Raw genomic sequence first — 27,992 nt, forward strand, 5'->3', positions numbered from 1 at the left:
CCTGCGCACTGGCTCCTAGGCGCTTCCTTTTCCCCGCCCTCGCCAAGCCCGCGCCGCGCGAGGCCCTCTGGGAAATGTAGTCTCCGCGCCACCCGGATGTAAGAGGTCTAATGGTCGTCCAGGCCGCTTTAGCCCCACCCCTTCTCTGTAACTACTAGGCCTCCGGCTGTCGTCGGCCTTGCCGCCATGTCGCGCTTCACAGGCACCGAGCCTTCCGCCGGGTCGCCGCTCCTCCTCTGGGGACCGCAGAGGCCTACAACGGCAGTCCCCTCCCTTCAGAGGCGCCCGCCCGAGGCCCCCTGCCCACGCGCCTGGGGCAGCTGAGGCGGCGCCCGCGCATCCGCCCGCCCCTGACGGGCCTCAGGGCGGGGGCTGCGGGCTGTGCCAGGGCCGGGCCCCCTCGCCGGGCGCCCCGGGCCGCCGCCTCCTCCCCCTCCTCCGCCCCACGTCTTCCTGCCGGCCGGCCCCTCGCCCCGCCCCGTGTCTGAGCGGCCGGGAAACAGAAAGTGCGCGGCGCCGGGCGGGGCCGCGGACCTGCCTGGGCCCGAGTGCGAGCGCCCGGCGGCGGCGGCGGCGGCGAGAGGACGCGCAGGAGCCCGGTGAGCGACCCCCGGCCCGCGCCCCTGTCCCTCCCGCTGCCACTCCCGGCGCCCGTGCCGCCCTCCCCCTGCCCCGCCACCCCCTCAGCCCCCGCGTCCCCATGCCCCGCCGCAGCGCCCCCATCGCTCCCTGAGGACCCCCATCACCCATCTCCGCACTCGTCACCCCCTCAGCGCCCCCATCATCCACCTGAGTCCCCGTGCCCTCTTCCCAGCGTCGCTCTTACTCTCAGCGTCTCCATCACCTTCTCCGCCTGCATCCTCATCATCTAGTCCTCTGTCCCCCACCTCTCCGTCCTCACTTTCTGCCACAGCCCCTCCGTCATCCTCACCTTCCATCACCTCACTCATCCCCCTTCTTCTAGAAGCACCCTCCGCACCTAGACTCCCCATCCCTATTTCCAGGCGCCCCCCTCCCCGCACCCGGCGCTTCTGCAGGCAGCCCCCAGCTGAGCTCAGTTCCGCCCTCCTCTTGAGAACCCCAAACCTCTTGCAGTCTCCCCAACCTCCCCAGCCGCTCCGGGCTTCAGCCTTGCCAGGGCATCTTCTTCGTGGCCCCACCCAGCCCTGGCTGTCCCTTGACCCTATAATAGCTCCATCAAGACCTGCTGAGGCCCTGGGTGTCAGGGACTTCTCCATCCTTCTGCTCTCTCAAGAGCCTGGAGATTTCCTCTAACATCTTTCATCCCACCCTGGTAAATTACATTCTTCGATTTAACTCCTCCATTGACTTGAACATCACTGATTTTCTTCTTCCTGTCCTTTGAGGCTTTGATTCCCAAAGAAATCCCCTCTAGTTTGCTTTTTTGGTAGCATTTCCTGTTCCTCCCTGCTTCTTTTCCTTGCCTTTCTGCTTTCTTTTCTTCTGTTTCTTTTATCCCAGAAGTTTGTGAGTTTCTGTTTTAGTATTTTTTTTTTCAACAAGAGAAGGAGTTGTTCCTTGAGAAGTTTTTCTAATTAAACAGAAAAAACTCTAAATATTGAACTTGTGCCTTGAGAACTGGGTTTGATATAATGACAGATGAGATTCAAAAAATAGTCCCAGCAGGAAGGAAGGGGACTCCTTTTTCTCATGAGGATAAAAACTACTCATATAATGCCAGATCTGTTCACAGTTTCCAAGTATGAATGTGTTAAAACTCAATGAGAGAGACAGTTGGAAAAGGTCCCTTTGCTGTGAACTCTCAATTACCCACCCTTTCCCCAGCCCCAGCCCACATGATGTGTATGAGTAGGATGGAGAAGTTTCCTTTAAAGGGGCTTCCTCTTCCTCCTGTAGGACTACCTTTGCAAATCAAGATAGAAGAAAGAAGGAAGGAACTGCAGATTTCTGTTTATAGTTGGTCCTGAGAAAACAGTGTCCAGTAGATGGTAAGCCTCCTGGGTTTTGAAACATGTTATTTCTTTCTCTTGCTTCGGTGGAGGGGAGGGCTTAATCAGTTTGGCTCTGTTCCAAAGAGTAGTATAGGGATATCTGCTCACTTATTATTTACAAACTATAGAGTACTGCAAGCTATGGAGTATTATATAATAGACGTGTTGGGTGGAGTGGCGAATACATGATTTTGGGGTTAATAAAAATGTACTTTTTTCTGCCCTGGCAACAATATTTGTTTGCTTTATAAGAGAGGAAAATGAAACCTAGCAACTGATTAAGTAACTTGGCTAAAGGTATAAACTAAACAGGAGTTTTGAATGGGAAATGATGACACTCGCTTAACCCCAAGAATATACAAGGATTCAGGGAAGGGGGAATTTGATCCTTTGGAATTTGATCCTAAATTGTGAATTTCGTGTTTTGTATCATAATTGGGCATTCACAGAGTTGAACACTTGTGCACATGATTAAAATCTGTGTTTGATTCTTAGTTAACAAAGCATTAAGATATAGAGGCAGAAGGATTCAGTTGAGTTCAGTCGCTCAGTCGAGTCCGACTCTTTGCAACCCCATGAGTCGCAACACGCCAGGCCTCCTTGTCCATCACCAACTCCCAGAGTTCACCCAAACTCATGTGCATCGAGTCGGTGATGCCATCCAGCCATCTCATCCTCTATCGCCCCCTTTTCCTCCTGCCCCCAATCCCTCCCAGCATCAGGGTCTTTTCCAATGAGTCAACCCTTTGCATGGGTGGCCAAAGTATTGGAGTTTCAGCCTCAGCATCAGTCCTTCCAATGAACACCCAGGACTGGTCCCTTTAAGATAGACTGGTTGGATCTCCTTGCAGTCCAAGGGACTCTCAAGAGTCTTCTCCAGCACCACAGTTCAAAAGCATCCATTCTTCGGTGATCAGCTTTCTTCACAGTCCAACTCTCACATCCATACATGACCACGGGAAAAACCATAGCCTTGACGAGACAGACCTTGGTTGGCAAAATAATGTCTCTGCTTTTTAATAGGCTATCTAGGTTGGTCATAACTTTCCTTCCAAGGAGTAAGCGTCTTTTAATTTCATGGCTGCAATCATCTTCTGCAGTGATTTTGGAGCCCAAAAAAACAAAGTCTTTGACACTGTTTCCACTGTTTCCCCATCTATTTCCCATGAAGTGATGGGACCAGATGCCATGATCTTTGTTTTCTGAATGTTGAGCTTCAAGCCAACCTTTTCACTCTCCTCTTTCACTTTCATCAAGAGGCTTTTGAGTTCCTTTTCACTTTCTGCCATAAGGGTGGTGTCATCTGCATATCTGAGGTTATTGATATTTCTCCCGGCAATCTTGATTCCAGCTTGTACTTCTTCCAGCCCAGCATTCCTCATGATGTACTCTGCATATAAGTTAAATAAGCAGGGTGACAATATACAGCCTTGATGTACTCCTTTTCCTATTTGGAACCAGTCTGTTGCTCCATGTCCAGTTTTAACTGTTGCTTCTAACTGCAGAAGGATTAGCTTGATACTATTTGGGAATTTGGTTTTTTCTTTTTCTGCTAGATGCTGTGTTTCAAAGGTGCTGAAAACTGTCAAACCGTGTGGACTTCCAGACAACTGAAATAACGTGACCGTGGAGATCAGGTGACTCAGACATGGAGGCCCGAAGACCTTGTCCAGAGGTGGGGCCTAGGAATCCTCATATTAACCACAGAGGTGAGCAAGATTTTCTACCCTCCGATGATCCCAGATTGATGTTGGTTCCACTTATGATTTTTTACTTTACAAGATGGTCCAAAAGCAATGTGCATTCAGTAGAAGCTGTACTTAAGACTTGAATTTTGAACTTTTCCTGGGCTAGTGATATATGTGTGATAAGTTGCTCTCTTTTGATGCTCTGCAGCGGCAGTGAGCTTCATCTCCCAGTCAGCCTTGCTGTCCCAAGAGCAAGCAATTAATACACTTAAAACCACTTGTATCCAGACAACCATCTTATTCAGTACATTATTCAGTAAATTACATGAAATATTCAACACTTTGTTATAAAACAGGCATTGTGTTAGATGAGTTTGCCCAACTGTAGGCTATTGTTAATGTTCTGAGCACATTAAAGGTAGGCTTGGCTAAGCTATGATGTTTGATAGATTAGGTGTACTTAGTGCCTTTTTAACTTAATGCTTTGAACTTACAGTGGGCTTATCAGAAAATAACCTAATGTAAGTTGAAGAAAATCTGTAATGGGAAGGAAATCAAGTTCCTTATGGATGAGCAGGCCCACCAAAATTGACTGCATCTCTCAAGTAAAGAATGGTTTATTCTTGAGAATTCCCTGGAGCTCCAGTGGTTAGGACTTGGTACTTTCCTGCAATGGCCCGGGTTAGCCCCTGGTTGGGGAACTCAGATCCTGCAAGCCAAGCAGCAAAGTCAAAAAAACTGAGAATGATTTATTCCTCAGCTACAGCATGAGTGACTTTGAGACTAGACGGCCCTCCCCCCTCCTTAAGAGAGCTCCTAAATTGGTACAGTTCACTTTAGCAAAGGTAGAGATGAGGTATCAGAAATGGCAATAACTGGTTTAGAGCAGCATTATCCAGTAGAAACACAATGCAAGCCAAAAACATAATTTTTGATGTTCTAGTAGCATCATTAAAAACAAAAAAGAAACAGGTGACATGAAATTTAAAAACTTAATACTAAATAATCATTTAATGGAATTTGGTATTTGTCTTATTTAAGCCAGTGTATCAAAATAATATCATTTTATTATAATTGAATATGTTTTATTATTATAGTTCTTGGAGTTTTTTCCTTCTAGTTTTATTGAAATATAATTGACATACAGCACTGTGTAAATTTAAGGTATATAGCATAATGATCTGACTTATATATATATATATCATGAAATGATTACCAGAATAAGTTTAGTGAACATCCATCATCTCGTATAGAAACAAAACTAAAGAAATAGAAAAAAGTTTTTTCCTTGTGATGAAGGAAAAAATTAGGATTTTTAGAGTAAATCTTAGGATTTACTCTCTTAAAAACTTTAATATATACTATATAGCAGTGTTAACTACATTTATCACGTTGTACGTTATTTATCTACTATTTGTTAATCTTATAACTGGGAGTTTGTAACTCTTAATCTGCCTCACCTACTTCTCTTCTTCTCCTACTTCCCTCTCCACTGGTAGTCACCTATTTATTCTCTGTATCTATAATTTTGTTTCTGTTTTTTTGTGTTTGTTCATCTCTTTTGTTTTTTTTTTAAGTTCCACATATAAGTAAAGTCATAGAGTATTTGTCTTTCTCGGCCTCATTTCATTTGCCATAATACCCTCTAGGTCCACCCATGTTGTTAAAAATGGTAAGATTTAATTTTTTTTATAGCTGAGTTATAGTCCAGTGTGTGTGTGTGTGTGTGTGTGTGTGTGTACACCGCACATCTTCTTTATTCATTCACTTAGGCTGCTTCCATGTCTTGGCTATCCATTGTGTGTGTGTGTCTGTGTGTCTGTGTGTGTGTGTGTACACCGCACATCTTCTTTATTCATTCACTTAGGCTGCTTCCGTGTCTTGGCTATTGTAAATAATGCTGCGGTGAACATAATAGTGCACCTGCCTTTTCTAAGTAGTGTTCATAGTACTTGAGCAGTTTCAATTTTGTGTTTATTCCCCCGAAGTATTCAATATTATCATTTTCGGATGTTACCAGTATAAAAAATTTTAATGAGGTATTTAACTTTTTTTCTGTTAAGGCTTCAAACTTCCATGTGTCATTTTACACATCTTAATTCAGACTAGTCACACTTAAGATGCTTAATAGCTACACATAGCTAGTAGCTATGTGTTCGATGGTATGTGTATAGAGTCCTAGTCACCAAAGCAGTTAGTTCAAAAGGATCACTCTACTGCAGTGATTATTCTGTTTGCTCAGAACTGTCTAAAACAAAACTGAATGGAGTCTTGCCTTTTCCTGAGTTTGCAATATATCCTCCGAATTTCAGTTGTGGAACAGATGAGGGAGAACTGTAGAATATTATTTTATGAGCTATGTGAAATGTTGAGAAATAATACAGTTTTCCATTCTTCCAAAACATTGTCTTCTAATCAGACCAGCATTAAAAGTAGGACTTTTTACCAGTATTAAAAGTAGGACTTTTTACCAGTATTAAAAGTAGGACTTTTTAATGATGTCCTGGGAGTTTGAAAAGTAAATGTAAAAGCAACAGTTACAAGGAAATATGTACATTAGTAGATTTTTTTAAGTCTGATGGCATGAAATAGCACAGTCGTCTTGAATATGATATACATTTGAAACTTTCGTAACATTTTTTATCATCGAATCATTGCATACAGTCTTATTTTGTTTATTTGTTTTTAAAATCTCCAAGTCATTCTGCTAAGTTGGGTCAGCTCCAGACTCAGTTTTAGAGGAAAGGAAAGTGAAAGAAAATGGGCTTGGGTAAATTGGCCAAGGTCACTTATGAAATGTGTGGCAGATCAAGAAAGACACGTTCAGCTTCATCCACAGGATGATGTTAAGTTTTCCTGTGTTTGCTGGGTACATCTGCTCTTCTGCAGACCTCCTTGTCTGAGGATTGGTAATAGAGAAGTACTATGTAGACGAACTCGTGCTGCAGAAAGGAGGAAGAGTTAAGTTTCATTTTTCAGGTTTCTGAACCACAGTTTGAGTTTCACTTTTCAGTTTCCTGAATCAAAGTTTGAGTTTCATTTTTCGGTTTCCTTCACAATCTATTATTTGGCTGAAAAACATACTGGTAAATGAAGCCTTACCTTCCCCTTTGCCATCTGATGCTAAGCAAAGTTCAAATATATATTTCCCTGTATACTTTTACCCCACTTGATGCCTCTGTTGCCTGTGACCTAATTGTTTAGAGACAGAAACTATGGCCCTAGAAATCAATAGAGTTTTCCCAATAAAAAATGATTAGTATTTCTGCTAGTAATAACTAACATTTAATGAGAGCTTTTTATATGTCAGATAGTGTCCTAAGCATCTTACAAACGTTTAATCTTTACAGCAACCCAGATAGTGAGTCTAAGAGAAATTATACAACTTAGCCAAGGTTGTACAGTAGGGAAGTCCCTAGACCAAGATTTGAATCAGGTCTGTTTGGCTATGAAACTCATGCTTTCACTATTGTTTGGTATTGGCAAGAGACTGAGAAAATGAGATGATCTTTTTGAGCCCCTGAAATAATCCCAGTTTATGAAGAGTAAATTAGTAATTATTTTCTGTCATGTATGAGGCACTCAACAAATGTTTATTCCCATTTTTCTTTTTGTACCCTCTGAAAAAATATTTTCCTAATGTATACAGTAACCATAGTAATCAAAATAGATTTATTTATTACATGACTTGGTAGGAAACCTTTTTTCTCTCCAAATAAAACCTAAGCTCCTTATTTGTTTTGGAAAATAAGTATGTTCATATTGTTGTACTGTTGGATTTTCTTGCATCTTGATTTTTATGTTTGCCCCAAATTCCCATTGTGTTTAGGACCTGTGGATGGAGAGTTACCACCACGAGCTAGAAATCAGGCCAATAACCCACCAGCCAGTGCTCTCAGAGGAGGAGCCAGCCAGCCTGGAAGGCATCCCAGGGCCAACAACCATCCATTTCCTCGTCGGCAAAGAGAAGAGAGGTTTGGGGCCATGGGTAGGAACCCACATCAGGGATGGAGGAATCAGGAAGGGCATACCAATGACGAGCCTAGAGGCCAGAGACATGGTCAGGAAAATGACACCAGGAGGAGAAATGGCAACCAGGAGGGAAGGAACCACAGACCCCCACCACGATCTGATGAAAACTTCCAGCAGTGGCGGACCCCCCACCAAAAGCCTGCAGAACAGCCACAGCAGGTGAAGAAACTGGGCTACAAGTTCCTGGAAAGTGTTCTGCAGAAAGACCCCTCTGAGGTGGTCATCACCCTTGCTACATGTTCAGGACTGAAGGAACTCTTGTCTCATTCTTTTATGAAGTCCGACTTCCTTGAGCTTATCTGCCAGGTTCTTCGGAAGGCTTGCAGTTCCAAAATGGATCGCCACAGTGTTCTCCATGTCCTGGGCATATTGAAGAATTCCAAATTCCTCAAGGTCTGCTTGCCAGCTTATGTGGTAGGGATGATCACTGAACCCCTCCCTGAAGTTCGAAACCAGTATCCAGAACACATTAGCAATATCATCTCCCTCCTCCAGGACCTTGTAAGTGTCTTCCCTGCCAGCTCTGTGCAGGAAACTTCCATGCTCATTTCTCTCTTGCCAGCTTCTCTTAATGCTTTGAGGGCCTCTGGTGTTGACATAGAAGAGGAGACAGAGAAGAACCTGGAAAAGGTCCAGACCATCATTGAACATCTGCAGGAAAAGAGGCGAGAGGGCACTTTAAGAGTGGACACCTACACTCTTGTGCAGCCCAAGGCAGAAGACCATGTTGAGAGCTACCGGACCATGCCCATTTACCCCACTTACAATGAAGTGCACTTGGATGAGAGGCCATTCCTTCGCCCCAACATTATTTCTGGAAAATATGACAGCACTGCTGTCTATCTAGATACCCACTTCAGACTCCTACGAGAGGATTTTGTCAGACCCCTACGAGAGGGCATTTTGGAACTTCTCCAAAGCTTTGAAGACCAAGGCCTGAGGAAGAGAAAGTTTGATGACATCCGAATCTACTTTGATACCAGGATTATCACCCCCGTGTGTTCATCAACGGGTATTGTCTACAAGGTGCAATTTGACACAAAACCACTGAAGTTTGTCCGCTGGCAGAACTCTAAGCGATTGCTCTATGGGTCCTTAGTGTGCATGTCCAAGGACAACTTTGAGACGTTTCTTTTTGCTACTGTGTCTAACCGGGAGCAGGAAGATCTCTGCCGAGGAATTGTCCAGCTCTCTTTCAATGAGCAGAGCCAACAGTTGCTCGCAGACGTCCAACCCTCTGACTCTTTCCTCATGGTGGAGACAACCGCCTATTTTGAGGCCTATAGACATGTCCTGGAAGGACTCCAGGAAGTCCAAGAGGAAGATGTCCCCTTCCAGAGGAACATCGTGGAGTGTGACTCTGATGTGAGGGAGCCAAGGTACTTGCTCATGGGGGGCAGATATGATTTCACTCCCTTAATAAAGAATCCCTCAGCCACTGGGGAACCTCTGAGGAACGCCAAGGGCTTGAGATGTCCCAGAGTTAATGTCTTAGACCCCTGCCAGTGGCCCTCAAAAGAAGCCCTGAGGCTGGACGACTCCCAAATGGAAGCCTTGCAGTTTGCTCTCACAAGAGAACTGGCTATTATTCAAGGACCTCCTGGAACAGGTAAGATAAAATTTTTCACAGCACACATCTGCCGTATGAGATAGGCAAGGGTGGCTTGACTCTAGGTTTCTAGAATGTCTCAATTTAAGACATTCCCCTGAAATGGGCATCAAACTTGTTTAAAAAATAGCTGCTCAAAAAATAAATAGGTAAAAATTTTTTTAAATTAAAAGCAACTGCTTATAGTGATTTTCCAGTGAGGACTCATTGGTATACATGGTAAAAGATCAAAATCACAAGGTTAAGGGGTCAGACTTAGGGAGAGGCCTGACTTCTGTCTGCTTCATCAAAGGCTGTATTGATTTGCTTGATTTTATATACATTTAAATAGTATCAACTATAAATACCCTGTGTGCCAAATACTACAGTATATTTTTTGCCTATGTTAACTCATTGCACGGCTGTGAGGTCGAAGCCATTCCATGTGAATAGATGAAAAAACTAAGGCAGAAAGGAGTTGAATGATATGTTGATGCTCATGCAAATGGCAGTTGACAGACCTGAGACTCAGGCAGTTTAGGAGCCACTCCTGGCTCTGTCATCCACCTCACTGTACTTGTTTCTCTTGGGAGTACACCACCCTGCCTCCTCCCCAACCCTGTGCCCCACTCCAGTCCTTCTCTGGAATGATAGCTACTATTAGCAGTTTGACGTACATCATTCCAGATGTTTTCCAAAGTTAAAACTGATACATCTTTGTGTCTCTGAATGTATTTATATGTTTACATACATACATGCATACTTTTCCTATTTTTAAATAACAAAAATGAGATTATGCTATATTTATATATATATGGCTCTATAGTTTATATATATATGTATATAACTACATGTTAGGGATATTTTTACATTCTTTACACTTAACAGTCACATTTAGAAACGTACCTCACTCTTTTTACAACATGCCTGTATTCATGGCGTGAATGTACTATGTTGTGTTTTTTTTTTGTTTTTTAGTTTCACAGACAGTGCTTATTAAGTATTCATATATCTATTTCTGTGTGTGTTTATCTTTGAATACTCTGCTTAATACTTCTGTAGTGTTTTTCCTTAAGGTGGGAATTCACATTAATAGTTAGAGTAGGTACTGCTATATTACCCTCTCAAAAGAATATTAAAAAAACAATGGGAAGAGGTCCTTAAAAAATACCAATAAAATAATGGCAACTCATGATAAGAAATTAATGTAACAAAATGCAAAGTTCTTACTGATGAGACACCCATATGATGGGAAAATATGCGTAATTAAAGTGGTGCTTTCAGGGCTTTAGAAGAAGAAAAGGATATACCAGTTTGTACTGCCACCAAGAATGAATTAGTGTTCCTATTTTCTTATATACTTTCCAGCATTGTTGTATGTTATCAGTCTTCCTTTCTCACTAGCAGTTTTCCCTGATATATGAGATTATAATTTTTGGCTCATTTTAATTTTAGTTTTATGTTTTAATTTAAAAGTTGGTTCAAAAAAATTTTTTTTTAATCCATGTCTTTCTCCCCTCACCATCCCACTCGGTTCCTTTATCTAAAGCAAACGATATTATTGTCTTCCTGTCTGTCCTTCCTGAGACAGTCTATGAATGTTCAAGCAAAGGCATACTTATATTTATTTCCCCCCACTTTTTTTTTTTAACTCACTGTGCTAGAAAACAGTTTGCATATTGCTTTGCTAACTTATAAAATATCTTGGTGATCCTTTCATATTGGTACACACATGGTATCCTGTTTATGAGTATATAATATTCCATTGTATAGTTAGTTTATAATCTCTTTAACCAGTTCTCTATGGAAAGATTTACTAAAACAATGTCAGTAAATAACCTTGTTTGTGAGTCATTTCACACGGAAGCAGAGTATATCCAGGGGAGAAATCCCTAACTGGATCAAACAAAATGTGAATTTGTAATTTTAATAGGAAGTGCCAAATTCCCCTCTAATGTGTATCACAGTGTTTAATTTGTATTTCTTTAATCAAGAGTGAGATTAAATATCCTTTCTTGTCTTTATTAGCTACTTATATTACTGCTTCTATGGATTGCCTTTTTGTATTTGACATATTTTCTATTGGATGGTTTCCCTTTCTTGCTGATTTGTAGGAGCTGTTAGTATATTTAAAAAATGTTTTGTTCCAAATAACTTCCCCTGATATTATCATTTGATTTGGGATTCTTTAGCTCCCATATAGTAATAATTTAGTAATTTCACACTAGCTTTACACACATACACACACACATACACAGCTACTAAAAAGCAGCCTACCTGTGAATTTGAGGGGAAGTGACAGAGGGGTCATCTTTTTAGGTAGAAATCCCAAAAAGTATCCATTCTAAGGGGAAGGAAGCAGTGGGAGAGAATGGGGTAAATATTGAATTATAAAGATTTTCTTTCCTCTGGAGTTCTCCTTATCCATCCAAGACTCCAAATTAAAAATATAGGAGTTACTATTTTCTGTTCCCCACCCCAGCCAAACCATTATCCTGTTGCCATCAAGTTTACCTCTGAAACTTCTCCCCAGTCTGCCTCCTTATCTCAGCTGCTGGAGCCAGCAGCTCTGTCACTCCCTGGAAGATAGCAGGGACCTCCTAGCCAGTCCATTTCTATTCTCTCTTGCCCAGCCTTACTCAGTTACCACTTTCCCAGGAGTGACAGATTAGAAGCCTCTTCTAGTCTCATTGAGTAGACCAGAATCCCAGTTGTTTTCCTGGTACCTTGTATTTCTCATTTCCCATGTTTGTGATTTTTACATTTGTTTGTGTGATCATCTTTCTCTTCTGCAAGTCTGTAAGTTCCAGGAAGATAAGAACCATGGCTGTTTTGCTCACCATTGTATTTCTTGTACTTAACCCCATATCTAACACCTATTTGGCCCTCGATACATACTATTTGAAGAAAAAGAAGCAAGAAATTATCATTTATTTATCTATACTGAAAAGTATTCAGCTATACTGAAATTTTTTATTTTCTTGTATTATTCAGTATTGAGTACTTTTGAGGACAGTGGCTACCTTCTTAGCCTGACACAATGTAAGAATTTAGCATTTACTGCTACTAGTCGGACAAGACTGAGCGACTTCACTTTCACTTTTCACTTTCACACATTGGAGAAGGAAATGGCAACCCACTCCAGTGTTCTTTCCTGGAGAATCCCAGGGACGGGGGAGCCTGGTGGGCTGCCGTCTATAGGATCGCACAGAGTCAGACACGACTGAAGCGACTTAGCAGCAGCAGCAGCAATGAGCCCATAACTCTAACTCCAATGTTAATTTCTATGACTTTTTCCCTCCTATCACAAAGGCAAGTCTACTATGGTATATTAAAAGCATTTCTAAATAAGTCACCATGTGAGATTGGAAGCAGTGTGTTAATACATGTCTGTCAATAGAAAACTAGCTGAAAACAATGCCTTGCAGCTGTGAAAAACAAAGGATTCTTTTTCTGTACTGATAGAGAACTACCTCCAATTTTAGTAAATGAAAAAAACAAGATATAGAACAGTGAAAATAGTCTGCTACTATTTGTATTTTAGAAAGGAAGGGGGAAGCTAGAAAAAGACTGTATATTCATTTTTGTTTGTATATGCATAGAATGACTATCTCTGAAAAGTTATGCAATAAAGTAGTAATGTTGGTTGTTTCCAAGAGAGGAACTAGGTAGCTGGAAACATAGGAATGAGGGGAACATAATGCAAAACCATTTGTGCTTCTAGGATTTTAATCCATCTCAGTGTATCGCCTTAAAATTTTAAATAATAATAATTTGCTATAAGTGATTAATTACTCCTCTTAGAAAGTCTTTTTAAGTTTTTTAACTCTCCTTTTTCCTTGTTTTTTAGGCAAAACCTATGTGGGTCTAAAAATTGTTCAGGCCCTTCTAACCAACGAGCTTGTTTGGCAAATTAGCGTCCAGAAGTTCCCCATCTTGGTTGTGTGTTACACTAATCATGCTTTGGACCAGTTTCTGGAAGGTAATATCTGTAGGCAAAATTGTTCTATGGTGAGAGTTCTCTGGTGGTCTGTGATTAGGATTATGGGCTTCACTACCGTGGCGCAGGTTCATTCCCTGGTCAGGGAACTGAAATTCCACAAACCACGCAGCACAGCTGAAAAAATAAGCTCTATTAAGACATACATAGGTGAACCATGAGCGACTTCAGTTGCTATCTGTTGCACTTTGAATAAAGTCCACAGTCCTTACTGACCATGGCAGGAAAGGCTCTGTGTTGTCCATGTGCTTGTGCTTAGTCGCTCAGTCGTGTCTGACTCTCTGTGACCCCGTGGACTGTGGCCCACCAGGCTCCTCTGTCTGGGGGTTCTTCAGGCAAGAACGCTGGAGTGGGCTGCCTTGCTCCCCTCTGTGTGTTGTCTGCTCCAGCCTAATTCTGATGCTCTTGTCCTAGTTCTTCCCTTATTCTAATTCCAGCCACACTGATAGTCTACAATTTCTTGTCTTCCTCCAGCTTCTTCTTGGCCCATGCTGTCTCCTCTGCCTAGCATGTGCTTTTTCTTTTCTTCTCTCTCTCAGTCTTGATGCATCCAGCCCAGATGGTTCCAGCTCATTCCTCAGGTCTCACTTCGTATGGACTTTCCTTCTTGCCCCAGGTCCTGTTGTATTTTTACTTCTAAGACTTTAATTGGCACATATGTAACTATTTATTTGTGTCTCTACCCTGGACTATAAATGCTAAGAGCTTTGGTCCTATTTCTTTCTATATTCACAGATCCTGGCACATTCTAGACACTCAAAAAATATTATTTTCCTTAATGAATGAAGAAGTATTGATTTTTTCTTTGCAAAATAATGCTTAGACTATTATTTTCCACTCTTTCGTATCCTTCTTTCATCTACATTAAATCTTCAGTATTCCTGGAGTCTCAGTTTAAATTAGATCCATACCCCACCCAACTAGTTAAGGTCCCCTGTTACACACTTTTAGCATGTATTTGTAGTATTAAATTGTATTCAGTTAAAATGTTTACGTGTCTTCTCTGGCGGACTGTGAGTCATGAGAACAAATGAGGAACCGAGCCTGTGTTTTGACTACTTTAGCTTCAGAACCTAGCACATGCCTGGCCCATAATAAGCAGTCAGCAAACATCTATAGAGTGAGCAATAGAGAGCATTCACTAATGCTTTCTTTGGGCCAGGTCACCCCCTCGAAGCTAGAAAGACACTCTCTCGTTTATCCAGACTATAGCCCTATAGGGAAAGTATTACTGTCTTCAAGTCACAAACAAAGAAACTGAAGCTCAAGTTAAGTGACCTGCCCCAGGTTACATAGCAGTAAGTGGTCAAGACAAGACTTGGGTCCCCAGGTGTGTGATTCTAACGCCTCTGTACTGGAGCCGCACACTTCACTGCTCTGCAGGTCACGTCGTCTCTGGGGCCTTCTTGCTCACTGGTAGGCTAGTCTCCTCTAAGCACCAGTTTGTGCCCTAAGGGGCCAGCTGCACCAGCACCCCAGGCACATGCAGCCCTTTCCCAAGAGAGCCCAGCAGCCCCTCTTAACTCTGCGCGTGCTCCACTTTGCTCCTTAGGCATCTACAAGTGTCAAAAGACCAGCATTGTGCGGGTAGGTGGAAGGAGCAACAGTGAAATCCTGAAGCAGTTCACCCTGAGGGAGCTGCGGAACAAGCGGGAATTCCGCCGCAACCTCCCTATGCACCTCCGAAGGGCCTACATGAGTGTAAGTCCCAGCTTCGGAGATCTGAGGTTGCTCAAGGGAGAACCAACCAAGACAGCAGTGGCTTTGTGGGTGGGCAGTCCAGGGGAGATAGGGAAGCTCCACAAACCTGGAAAGGACCCAGGTTCCTTCCAGCATTCCATTCTGCTAATCCTATGGTGGGATCTTTGCCCTCGTAGTCCAAGATGGAGAAAGGACAGAAAAGGGCACAGCCCCTGCCAGGACCTTAAAACTACTTCCCCCAAACCACCCATAATACTTCTTCCAGCCTGTTTGCCAGGTAAATATCATCTTCTAGCTGGGCAGTTTTGTGCCCAACCAAAGCTCTGAATTCTTACTACTAAGGGAAAGGGAAGTCTCCACCATGGTATACTTGGTCTGTTTTCCTGTTGTATTATTTGTTTCCTTTTCTTACTAGTGGTAGGAGGCTTTTAGACATTTTAGATACTAATCCTCTGGTTTTAGACTAGCTGTTCCTGTGTTACCTTTGTTTTCCCTCAAGGCAGAGACTTGAGTTCCGGGCATGATGACATACTTCCTCATCCACTTCTTTCCCTCTGCTCTTGGTAGATTGTGACACAAATGAAGGAGTCAGAGCAAGAACTGCATGAAGGGGCCCAGACTCTGGAGTGTACCATGCGTGGGGTGCTACAGGAACAGCATCTGGAGAAGTTTATCTCTCCCCAGCACTGGAAAAGTCTGATGAATGGACCAAACCAGGTAGAGGGGTCATCCTGTGGGGTATAAGCATCTCTCATCCAGTATTGGGAGGGAGCCTGCAGCAGAAGTAGCAGTCAAAGTATTAGCTACAATCTGCTGTGATGCTCAGAGAAGGCAATGGTAAGCCACTCCAGTACTCTTGCCTAGAAAATCCCATGGATAGAGGAGCCTGGTGGGCTGCAGTCCCTGGGGTCGCTAAGGGTCGGACATGACTGAGTGACTTCACTTTCACTTTTCACTTTCACACATTGGAGAAGGAAATGGCAACCCACTCCACTGTTCTTGCCTGGAGAATCCCAGGGATGGGGGAGCCTGGTGGGCTTCCGTCTATGGGGTCACACAGAGTCGGACACGACTGAAGTGACTTAGCAGCAGCAGCTGTGATGCTGCTGTGATGTGAAAAGTTCCTTCTCAGGAGAAAAGTCACCTGAATATACTAGTCAGAAATATGACTCTAGAGCCAGTCTGCTGGATGTGAATCCTGATTTTGCTCTAGGCGAGTTACTTAATTTTTTTTGTTCCTGTTACCTCTTTTATAAAGGGGTATAGGGTCTTCCCTGGTGGTCCAGTGATTCAGACTCTGAGCTTCCACTTCAGGGGGCATGGGTTTGATCCCTGGTCGGGAACTAATATCCCACATGCCATGAGGTGCAGCAAAAAAAAAAAAAACACACGTGGGGATCATATTTAGTTGAACTATGTGAAATTACCAGTGTTTGTAAATGTAACTTGCAAAAAGCAGGCTTTTACAGATCAACTTAATTCTTGCTGCTGCTACTGCTGCTAAGTCACTTCAGTCGTGTCCGACTCTGTGTGACCCCATAGATGGAAGCCCACCAGGCTCCCCCGTCCCTGGGATTCTCCAGGCAAGAACACTGGAGTGGGTTGCCATTTCCTTCTCCAATGTGTGAAAGTAAAAAGTGAAAGTCGCTCAGTCGTGTCCGACCCTTAGCCACCCCATGGACTACAGCCTACCAGGCTCCTCCATCCATGAGATTCTCTAGGCAATAGTACTGGAGTGGCTTGCCATTGCCTTCTCCGAACTTAATTCTTACAGGATTGTTATTGGATAAGCAACTTAATATCTGTAAACCTCTTAACTTAATAAGTGTGCTCAAAGTATTTGTTAAATGAAACCAAATCATAGCAAGGCAACCTAGCACATATAGAGGGCCTGGGACCTGACAGACCTGTCACACAAACTGACTGTGTGACTTGAGCCAGTGTGATCCTCAGGTCCCTCGGCAGTCAACAAGAACAGTAATAATGCCTGCATTCAAAGGATATTATAAGAAGTATCTGATGTACTCTGTGTATTTTTTCTTTTTTCTCTTTTGGCTGTGCCACGCAGCATGTAGGGATCTTAATTCCCCAACCAGGGATTTATCTTGTCCCTTCTAAAGTTGAAGTGTGGCGTATTAACCACCAGACCACCAGGGCAGTCCATGACGCAAGCTCTGTAAAGTGGGTGGCTAGATGCTTTTGAACTGTGGTTTTGGAGAAGATTCTTGAGAGTCCCTTGGACTGCACGGAGATCCAACCAGTCCATTTTAGAGGAGATCAGTCCTGGGTGTTCATTGGAAGGACTGATGCTAAGGCTGAAACTCCAATACTTTGGCCACCTCATGTGATGAGTTGATTCACTGGAAAAGACTCTGATCCTGGGAGGGATTGGGGGTGGGAGGAGACGGGGACGGCAGAGAATGAGATGGCTGGATGGCGTCACCGACTCAATGGACATGAGTTTGAGTGTACTCCGGGAGTTGGTGATGGACAGGGAGGCCTGGCGTGCTGTGATTCATGGGGTTGCAAAGAGTCGGACACGACTGAGCGACTGAACTGAACAGAGGAATCCAGTGAAACAGTAGCTGTACTGTCAGTAGGTCGGCATTTCCAGGGTTACAGACCCAAAACTAGAAAAGGGCCGTCAGGTCTTGTGGGTGACTCAGGCCGGCCCGTTAGCCATGCTGTTCAGCAGTGAGGCCTGAGACGGGCCGGAAGAGGCGACGCCCTCTTGAGCCAGTTGCTGCCTTCCAGGGACGCGGGTTCATTGCTCCCATAGCTCCTGATTTTGTCAAAAGAAGCAGGAAAATGTTGTTTTTAAAATTCTGTACAAGTTCTATTAAAAGACCCAGTTGCCCAAACATTGCATTTTTAAGAGAGTTCTATGGGAATTACCTTTTGATCCCTTGAGAAGACCTTTCCTTCATACTGAGTTGTCATGGAATTCTCATTGACTGATAACTCTTCTTTCCTCAGGACAGTGAATGGGTTTGCTTCCAGGGACGGAAGCATTCTGTGATGCTGGAGTTTCTCGGGCTGGGTGTTGGTTCTTTCACCCAAAGTGTTGCTCCTGCAGTACCTGAAAATACAGGTGAGAAGTGCTTGTGTGCCTAGAATTACATCTCGCGGTGGGATGTGGTAAAGACTAGAAGAGCAAGACTTTAAAGTAATGCCCAGAATTTATAAAGAGCTATAATTAATCAAAAAAGACCAATAAAAGCTTAATGGAAAAACAAATAAAAGACTTTTAAAGAAGCACATCACAAAATCTTCATGGTCAATAAACATGAAAAGTGCTCACTAGAAACAAGAGGAATTAAAACTACAATAATACACTATCACACACCTACTAGACTGGCAAAAATTAAACTGTTTGATATAATCCCACATTGATAAGATGTGAGCAGTGGGAACTCTGATATGATACTAACGGAGATATTGATTGGCAGAACCACATAAGGAACTCAAGTGTCCATCCATATTTGTACAACAGATGTATCAATTGCCGTCTATTCAGATAATGGATACAACTATGAAAAGGAATGAATTACAGCATATGTAGCAATATGATATGACTCTCAGAAACATGCTGAATGAAAAAAAGCAAGTTATAGGAAAATATATTCAATGTGATTTCATTTATTTAGAGTTCAGAAAAGTCAAAGCTAGATAATGCATTATTTGAAGATATATATACATTATATCCTAGAGAAGGGAATGGCAGCCCACTCCAGTATTCTTGCCTGGAGAATTCCATGGATAGAAGAGCCATGGAGTTGAAAAGAGTCGGACACAACTGAGCGACTAACACACATACACACATACTTTATATATGTGGTATCATCGACTCAATGGACATGAGATTGAGAAAACTCTGGGACATAGTGAAGGACAGGCGTGCCTGGTGTGCTGCAGTGCGTGGGGTCACAGAGAGTCGGACATGTTTGAGTGACTGAACAACAACATATATATGGTAAAGTTAAAAGGGAAGAATAAGTAATAAAAAATTCAAGTTAGTACAGCCCACAAATGTCTTCAAAGAAATCGGTAACTTTCTGCTTAAGTTGGGTGGAAGATACATGGATGTTCATTTTATATATTTTTATTATCATTTAAATTGCACGTTTATGTTGTATACTTTGCTTTGTGTATGACATAAGTAAAATCTCCCTTAAAAAGGCATACATGCTTGTGATTTTCTAAATGTAACAAAAACGTGGGTAAGGAAACATGTCTTTCTCCCCTTCATTCCTCCTGTGTTTCTCTCAACGGAGGTGACCATTTAAACCTTGAGAACGTCTCCATGCATCTAAGCTCTCGTAGGTACCCTTGTTTACCCTTTGACGTTAAGACTCTCCATCCACATCCTGCCTGCTCTCCTCTCTTAGCCCAAGCGGAAAGGGAGGAGGAGGAGGAAGGGGAAGAAGACGGTTCGCTGATTGAGATCGCAGAGGAGGCCGACCTGATCCAGGCAGACCGAATGATTGAGGAGGAAGAGGTGGTGCGGCCCCGGCGGCGGAAGAAGGAAGAGAATGGGGCGGTCCAGGAGCTGGCGAAAGTGCTTCTGGCCATGAGGCTAGACAACTATGGCCCCGGGACGGCAGCCAGGCAGGAGCAAGCTGCAGGAGAGTGGGAGGTAACTCACTTCCTCACAGCTCCTGAAAGCCCTAAACAGAGTGGGAAAAGGGGGTTCAGTTATTACGCCAGGGGGTTGTGGGTTAAACTCCCAAAACAGACCTGAGAGCGTCCGTCCTCACCCAATTTTCACCTTCTTCTGTTGCACTGTGTTCACTCCATCCTCATAATTAGCTTAATTTACCCTTTTACAGGGCTTCCCTTGTGATTCACTGGTAAAGAATCCACCTGCAATGCGGGAGACCTGGGTTTGATCCCTGTGTTGAGAAGATCCACTGGAGAGGGGAAAGGCTACCCACTCTAGTGTTGTGGCCTGGAGAATTCCAGGGACTGTATAGTCCAGTGGGTCACAAAGAGTCAGATAGAAATGAGCGACTTTCATTTCCCCCTCTTACAACCTAATCCTTGTATAAGATCGGTCCAGTGTTCAAGGGTATAGAAATTGCAGCCTTTTTGAGGGGCCCTGCCAGTAAGTGCTTACTTAGAAGAACAGGAAGCAGGTGGCCAAGGCCTTCCCTTGATTTTTGAGAAAAGTGGAGCACATGTGAGTCGGATCAGGCCCTGATGGCCTTAGCGCTGGTGCTTTTATAGATGTTCTCAACGGCAAACCAGCCCGGGCGTTAGAACTGTAGAGGACTCAAGTAAAACAGATGAAGTAAGCTGTATAGACTGAGTGGAATGTCTGTCCTTCATTTGAAATTTGTCGTTTCTCTCAGAGCCAGAAGAGTATAAATGCCCAGACTTTCTGTCTTCTCCTTCCTTTGATAGAACCCTAGGGTCCTCAGAATTTACCATGTGTCACTGTGACAACAGAGCACTGAACCCTACTGATGATCTAAGGGATTTGGGGGGCAGGTTTTTACTGAATGCAGCTTTCTCCAGTCTGCTGGCTTTGAGCCTGATCTAGTTCAGTTCAGTGTCTCTATATGTCAGGCACAGAGTCACGATCACAGTACTTAGAAGCATGGATTGGACATTTCTCTGCCGTGTGGCCTTAGGAGGAGTTGAATTGTTCGGTTTTGAAGCAGACAGGAGTCCATAGTATTGTGACATCCATCTGGCATGCTTGTCCTTCTAAAGGCTTATGGCCTCAGATTCTGACAGAGCCAAGGAAGAGTACTTTCTCCTAAATGGTGCTTTTCACCCACATGTTTAAGATACTATCTTGATATAATGGCATTAAGACCATCTTAGCAGGATTTGTATAGCATTTAATGAGAGAGACGTCCCTTCACTATTGTCGTGACATGTTTTAGGAATAAGAAGCAGACTGTGGTCAGAAGACGCTCAGTAATAACTAGTTGACCAGCGCTCTTCTAAAGTGCTTTCCATGTATTTTACTGCTTCAGTCAATCCAGCAACTCTGTGAAGAGGTACTGTTATTATTTCCATTTTATAGAAGGGAAGGCTGAGGCACATAGAGGTTCAGTAAGTTACTGTAGGTCCCACACCTAAGTAGTAGATGGGACTTAGAACCCAGACACACTGGCTCCAAAGCACTCATTTAGCAGTGAAATGTCTGTGGGGAGAGTGTGGAACATTTAAGAGATGTATCAGAGACGACAGTTCCATTTTTTCAGTGTGCTCTGGCCCCTATCTTAGAACCAGGCCCATTTCTGCTCAGTGACTGTGACTGGTATTGATACCTACAGACCCAGCGCAGCCAGAAAAAGAGAATGAAGAAGAAAGTGAAGGTTGAGCTTCGCAAGCTGAACACCATGACTGAGGCTGAGGCCAATGAAATCCAGGATGTTTGGCAGCTGGACCTGAATTCCCGCTGGCAGCTTTATAGGTACGGTGCCTGTCCCCATCCTCACCCCCATCCCCAGCCAGCCCATGTCATGTCCCCAGGGCGTCCCTTTCCTGTTTCTAGAATGTAAGCCCTTCACATCCTCAACATTAGCGCTAACTGATGATTGATCGAGCACTCCTGCTGAGCTGAGTGCTAGATACAGCCATGGGATAGAATAGACACACTTGGCTCTACCCTGTGGGGTTTAGAGTCTAACCAGGGAGACAAATTAGTTTGTTCCACAAATAAAAAGTTACAAATAGGCATCACCACTAAGAAAGAAAGAAGCAAGGAGCTAAGAATATTAACATGGTAGCTGAGCTGGTCTGAGCTATCCAGGAAAGGGACACTGGAGACGAGATCTTAAAGACGAGTAGGCCTTATTAAGGCCAGCTGGGAAGGGGAGTGGATGAGCTTGTGAGGACCACATGCATAAAGGCCTCCAGATGGGAGGGAGCATGTTTGCTTGAGAAACTGAAAGAAGGCAACCACCATGGCTGTGGCTCAGACAGATGGAAAGTGAGCTCAGAGAGGGAGGCAGGGACCACGTTGCGCAGGGCCTCTTAGGGCTGAAGAGGACTGTGGAAGGCTTTACAGCAAGAGTGCCGACATAATCTGTTTTACTTATGGAGAATTAGGGGAGGAGGAGGGAGGGAGGTTGGCAGGAATGGAGTAGGGACAATTTGTGAGAAATTCTTCTAGAAGCCTTTAAAGCTCCTTACTCTTGTCCAGTAATTAGCAGCTGTTCTCCATCCCCTTCCTCCCTCAGTTCCTGACCGCTTACGTACGTCTCTCTGCACATCCCTCTTGTTGTGCAGGACTCAGGTCCCTGCACATCTGGGTCTTGTCTTCTTTCTCTGTGGCATGTAACCTCCTCTAGGGTGTAGATTCCACTTATGCACAGGGCGCGCTGAAGGGGGCTCCACCGCTCCTCAAAGAGCACGTGGCTTCCTCTCCCTCATTCTTCACTTTCTGCAGGCTGTGGCTCCAGATGTACCAGGCCGACACCCGCCGAAAGATCCTCAACTATGAACGCCAGTACCGCACGTCAGCAGAGAGAATGGCTGAGCTGAGACTCCAGGAAGACCTGCACATCCTGAAAGATGCCCAGATTGTAGGAATGACAACCACAGGTAAGAAAGCATGGAGTTCACTGCTGGTGCCAAATGCCTGTCAGATTATCTGGGACAGGTAAAGAGGAGCTTCTTTAGTAGTTCAGAGGAAAATACCATGAAGAGCTCTTGAGAGCAAGCTCTGTTTTGGATTCTCTTGGTGGAATTCACACTCTTGCTTCCATTGCATTTAGAACTTCAGCTGATGATCCCAGTGCCGCAGTTCCAAACGCAGTGAAAGCAAGTGCTCAGCAGTGATGGCATGGGGACGCTGCTGCTCTAGAGACTGTCCAGCAGCACTCATTCTCATCCAGTGGTCCCCAGAGTCCTGGGTGGATGGGAGGACTCAGCTGGAACAGACCCAGGCTCGGGGTGCACCAGTCCAGAAGCCCAGTGACACAGGGAGTCCAGTACATCCACTCAGGGGAGTCTCTTTCTTCTCTTGACTCAAGGTGCTGCCAAATACCGCCAGATCCTGCAGAAGGTGGAGCCCCGTATCGTCATCGTGGAAGAGGCTGCAGAGGTCCTTGAGGCCCACACCATTGCCACACTGAGCAAAGCTTGCCAGCACCTCATTCTGATTGGGGACCACCAGCAGGTAGGCCTGGGCCCTCTAGAAGATGAACTGACTCTCTGCAAGGCTGGAATCAGATAGGAAGACCCTGGCCTCTGCATCTTTCCTCCATCCTCAGGCTTGTTGGTGGCTTTCTATGATTCCTCTTTTCCTCACCTCCCATGTCCAGTGTAAGAGCAAGTCCTCTTAGACTTGGGGCGTATTTTAGAGGTAGCGTCATTTATCCCACCTGGCCTCTCTGCTGTTTTTAACTTACCTTGGCATTTTGCATGGACTGTTAAAACAGCATGCTCCCCATCCCACTGCTTCCGGTTTTTGCCATGCTGTAATCCATTCCTCATAAAGGAACCAAAGTGAATTTTTTTTAAAAAACTCAAATCAGGTCATGTTACTCCCCAGCTTAAAACCCTTCAGTGGTTATCCATTGAACTTAATATAAAAATCAAGCATCTTAAAGTGGCCTACAAAGACCTGTGTTCTCAGAGTACAGCCTGTTTCTCTGACCTCAGCTCACACCACCGTTCATCTCATTTGCTCGCTGTGTTCCCAACTCCTGTCCTCCTGTTTCCTCCGTGGCTTCCTTTCGAATGACTAGCAACGTACTCCATGCTGGTGTCAACTCAGATGTCACTCTTCAGGGAGACGTATGTAAAGAACCTCCACCCCCAGGCATTCTGTCACATCACCCTTATTTCTTGGCTTCATGGACTTTGTCACTCTTTGCCCTTAGCCTGTTAACATCTAAAGCCAAGCCTGGAACCCAGAAGTCACTTGAAAAACATTTGATAGGTGGATGGATGGGTGAATGGTTAACATACATTTTCAGTGGACAATCCTCAGCCATGTTTCTCTTTTCAGCTGCGCCCCAGTGCCAATGTGTATGACCTGGCCAAGAATTTCAACCTGGAGGTGTCCCTCTTTGAACGGCTGGTGAAAGTAAACATTCCTTTTGTCCGTCTGAATTACCAGGTGAGAAGCTAGATCTTCATTATTACCAAATGTCCAGGTGAAGGCTCCTGGCAGCCTGCCAACTGCCAACAAGAAAGGGTTCATAAAATAAAGCTAGTTTAATAATGAAATGACTCTATCTGATTTTGTTTTCTGTTTTAAAATAACACAAGACCAGCCGTGGTAAGTTTGTGTCAGATGAAGGAGCTGTTTCTCTTCTGCTCTTTTCTCCCTGTTCTTTTCAAATGTCATCTCCCCAGATTTTCCACTAGCAACTTAGTCTTTAGAAAGTTGTCCATTTTCTCTGCCCATGTGTTTAATGATATGCACGTCTTGTTTCAGCACCGCATGCGTCCTGAAATTGCCCGGCTTTTGACCCCTCACATTTACCAGGATCTGGAAAACCATCCTTCTGTTCTCAAATATGAGAAGATTAAGGTGAATCTGCTTTACCTGATCTTTCTCTGATGCTGTCAGCAACCTAGGAGGTTCTCTCTTCCTCAGGACGAAAAGGGGCTTTCAGAAGGGTGTACAGCCAGCTTTCTAAAAAATAGATTTCTAGCTATTGGGAATTCCCTGGCAGTCCAGTGGTTAGGATTTGGTGCTTTCACTGCCAGGGCCCAGATTCTATCCCTGATCAGGGTACCAAGATCCCACAAGCCGAGTAGCGGCAAAAACAAAGCAAAACAAACCAAAAACCCCAAACAGTAAAAAGCTGTTAAGAAGAGGAGTGGTCCAGAGGTTGAGAACACACACCTGGGTTTTTGAATCCCAGCTCTGCCATTTAATAGCTGTATAGCCTTTACCAAGTTATGTACCATCAGGGTAAGGGTCTTCTATACAGTGAGAATAATGGTTGCTACCTGATCGCATTACCGTATTGCAGGAGATAATGTATATAAATAAAGCACTCAGCACAGCAGATGCTCATAAATTAAAGATTGTGTTACAGACTATACAGAAGCCTTCTAAGGTTCCTCCCTGGAACAGGGCCGGTGGCCAGCACACGTGAAGCTAGAAAAAGCTGCCATGAGTAAACCTAACATGTGTCTTTTTCTTTCCAGGGAGTCTCTTCCAACCTTTTCTTTGTAGAACACACCTTTCCTGAACAGGAAGTCCAAGAAGGCAAAAGCCACCAGAACCAGCACGAGGCTCGTTTTGTGGTAGAGCTGTGCAAGTACTTCCTGTGCCAGGAGTACCTACCCTCCCAGATCACCATCCTCACCACCTATACCGGGCAGCTCTTCTGCCTGCGCAAACTCATGCCTGCCAAGACCTTCGCCGGTGTCAGGGTCCACGTGGTGGACAAATACCAAGGGGAGGAGAATGACATCATCCTCCTCTCGCTAGTACGCAGCAACCAGGAAGGCAAGGTGGGTTTTCTCCAGATATCCAACCGCATCTGTGTGGCCTTGTCCCGCGCCAAGAAGGGCATGTACTGCATTGGGAATATGCAGATGCTGGCCAAGGTGCCCCTGTGGAGCAAGATCATCCACACCCTTCGAGAGAATGATCAAATAGGCTGCGCCCTCCGGCTCTGCTGCCAGAACCACCCTGATACCCACACTTTAGTATCCAAAGCTTCTGACTTCCAAAAAGTGCCCGAAGGAGGCTGCAGCCTACCCTGTGAGTTCCGGCTGGGCTGCGGGCACGTCTGCACTCGTGCCTGTCACCCCTATGACTCCTCACACAAGGAGTTCCAGTGCATGAAGCCATGCCAGAAGGTGATCTGCCAAGATGGGCATCGGTGCCCTCTTGTCTGCTTCCAGGAGTGTCAGCCTTGTCAGGTGAAGGTGCCCAAAACCATTCTCCGGTGCGGCCATAAACAGATGGTCCCGTGTTCTGTGCCTGAGTCAGATTTCTGCTGCCAAGAGCCTTGCCCCAAGGTCCTAAAATGTGGGCACAGGTGCAGCAACCCATGTGGTGAAGCCTGTGTGCGGCTGTGTTCAGAAATGGTCACCGTGAAGCTCAAGTGTGGGCACAGACAACAGGTGAAGTGTGGCAACGTGGAAGACCTCAAGTATGACCTGCCAGTGAAGTGCACCACCAAGTGTGGCAGCATCTTGGACTGCGGGCATCCGTGTCCTGGCTCCTGCCACAGCTGCTTCGAAGGGCGCTTCCATGAGCGCTGTCAGCAGCCCTGCAAGCGCCTGCTCATCTGTTCACACAAGTGCCAGGAGCCCTGCACTGGTGAGTGTCCACCCTGCCAGCGGACCTGTCAGAACCGCTGTGTCCACAGCCAGTGCAAGAAGAAGTGTGGGGAACTGTGCACTCCCTGCGTGGAACCCTGCATCTGGCGCTGCCAGCACTACCAGTGCACCAGACTCTGCTCTGAGCCCTGTAACCGACCGCCATGCTATGTGCCTTGTACTAAGCTGCTGGCTTGTGGCCACCCGTGCATTGGTTTGTGTGGGGAACCATGCCCCAAGAAGTGCCGTGTCTGCCACCAGGAAGAAGTCACCCAGATCTTCTTTGGCTCTGAGGATGAGCCAGATGCTCGCTTTGTACAGCTGGAAGACTGCAGCCACATCTTTGAAGTGCAAGCCCTAGACCGCTACATGAACGAGCAGGGTGACGAAGTTGCCATCAAGTTGAAGGTCTGCCCTATCTGCCAGGTGCCCATCCGCAAAAATCTGAGATACGGAACCAGCCTCAAACAGTGCCTGGAAGAGATTGAAGTCGTTAAGGAAAAGATCTTGGGCTCAGCAGGGGAGATCGCAGTCAGCCAGGAGCGACTTACGGCCCTACTGGAGGGAAAGAACCTCCTCTGCCAGCTGCTCCCTGAAGATTTCCTGAAGTTGAAAGAGAAGCTGACCCAGAAAAGTCTGTCAGTGAAGGACCTGGGCCTTGTTGAGAATTATATCAGCTTCTATGACCACCTGGCTGGCCTATATGATTCCCTGAAAAAAGTGCATGTCTTAGAGCAAAAGAAAGTGAGGACTCGATTAGACCAGGTTCATGAATGGCTTGCCAAGAAGCGTTTGAGCTTCAGCAGCCAGGAGTTGGATGACCTCCAAAGTGAAATCCAGAGGCTCAGATACCTGGTGAACCTCCTGACCCGCTGCAAGATGGCCGAGGGGAAGGTGAGAGGCAGCGTCGCTGAAGAAATCAGCACTGTCCAGAACATCCTCGAGAGAACATGTAAGTTCACCCGGAAGGATGCACAGCTTGTGCAGAGAAAGATGGAAGCTCTGAAAGCCACTCTTCCCTGCTGTGGCCTGGGCGTCTCAGAGGAAGAGCGAGTGCAGATCGTCAAAGCCATGGGTTACCCTCGTGGCCACTGGTTCAAGTGCCCCAATGGCCACATCTACGTGATTGGTGACTGTGGGGGAGCCATGCAGAGGGCCACATGCCCTGAGTGTCAGGAGGTGATCGGGGGGGAAAACCACACGCTGGAAAGAAGCAATTGGCTTGCTTCCGAGATGGATGGAGCCCAGCACCCTGCCTGGTCTGACACAGCCAACAATCTGATGAACTATGAGGAGATCCAGAGGATGATGTAGGAAGGTGGCAGCCCACTGCCTTTTGCCCTGGCCACCGCAGGGCTGGGGCCAGCTCCCTCCCGAAGGAACTGAAGTTTATTATTATCTTTTAGTCTTAGCACCTATTTAAGGATCCACTTTTAGGGCTTGCCCACATTTGTTTCTAGATTTACCCCTGCGCTAGAGTAAGCACTTTACCTCCAGAACTGAGAGCAAAGTTAACAGATTTCTCTTCTTTTTCTCTCCTACAAGTTAGTGGACAGACTGCCTGGAGCAAGTTTGGGCTTCTGCCCAGGGCTGCCTGTAGTGCCTCTGGGTCCTGACTCGGTCAGATGTTTTCTCTGCAATGCTCCAGAGGCAGATACAAGCTCAGTGAGGCAGAATCACTCTAAACTGCCAGGCCCTAACTTGCAGGCTGACTTCTGCTCTAATAAACAGAGGCCCAGCGTTGTTTGTGAATTGCTGAT

The 27,992-nt window shown here is 45.0% G+C and overlaps 1 protein-coding gene across 2 annotated transcripts; it reads left to right on the forward strand.

Moving 5' to 3' along the window:
• ZNFX1 (zinc finger NFX1-type containing 1) lies at positions 1 to 27,975 on the forward strand. Of its 2 annotated transcripts, XM_055393258.2 has the most exons (15): positions 1 to 599; positions 1,879 to 1,970; positions 3,530 to 3,682; positions 7,491 to 9,302; positions 13,132 to 13,263; positions 14,834 to 14,982; positions 15,550 to 15,699; positions 17,959 to 18,073; positions 19,371 to 19,618; positions 21,270 to 21,409; positions 22,388 to 22,542; positions 22,974 to 23,119; positions 23,954 to 24,064; positions 24,386 to 24,481; positions 25,108 to 27,975. In XM_055393258.2, exons 3-15 carry the CDS (start codon positions 3,622 to 3,624, stop codon positions 27,544 to 27,546), a joined length of 5,754 nt encoding a protein of 1,917 aa, XP_055249233.2. In that variant the 5' UTR covers positions 1 to 599; positions 1,879 to 1,970; positions 3,530 to 3,621; the 3' UTR covers positions 27,547 to 27,975. The 2 variants fall into 2 exon arrangements, with proteins under 2 accessions (XP_055249233.2, XP_055249242.2); XM_055393267.2 differs by lacking the exon at positions 1,879 to 1,970.
• Positions 27,976 to 27,992: the final 17 nt, after the last annotated feature.

Source organism: Moschus berezovskii, chromosome 15, assembly GCF_049115385.1.
Source record: "Moschus berezovskii isolate FMDL1 chromosome 15, NW_MosBer_1.0, whole genome shotgun sequence".
Lineage (NCBI taxonomy): Eukaryota > Metazoa > Chordata > Mammalia > Artiodactyla > Moschidae > Moschus > Moschus berezovskii.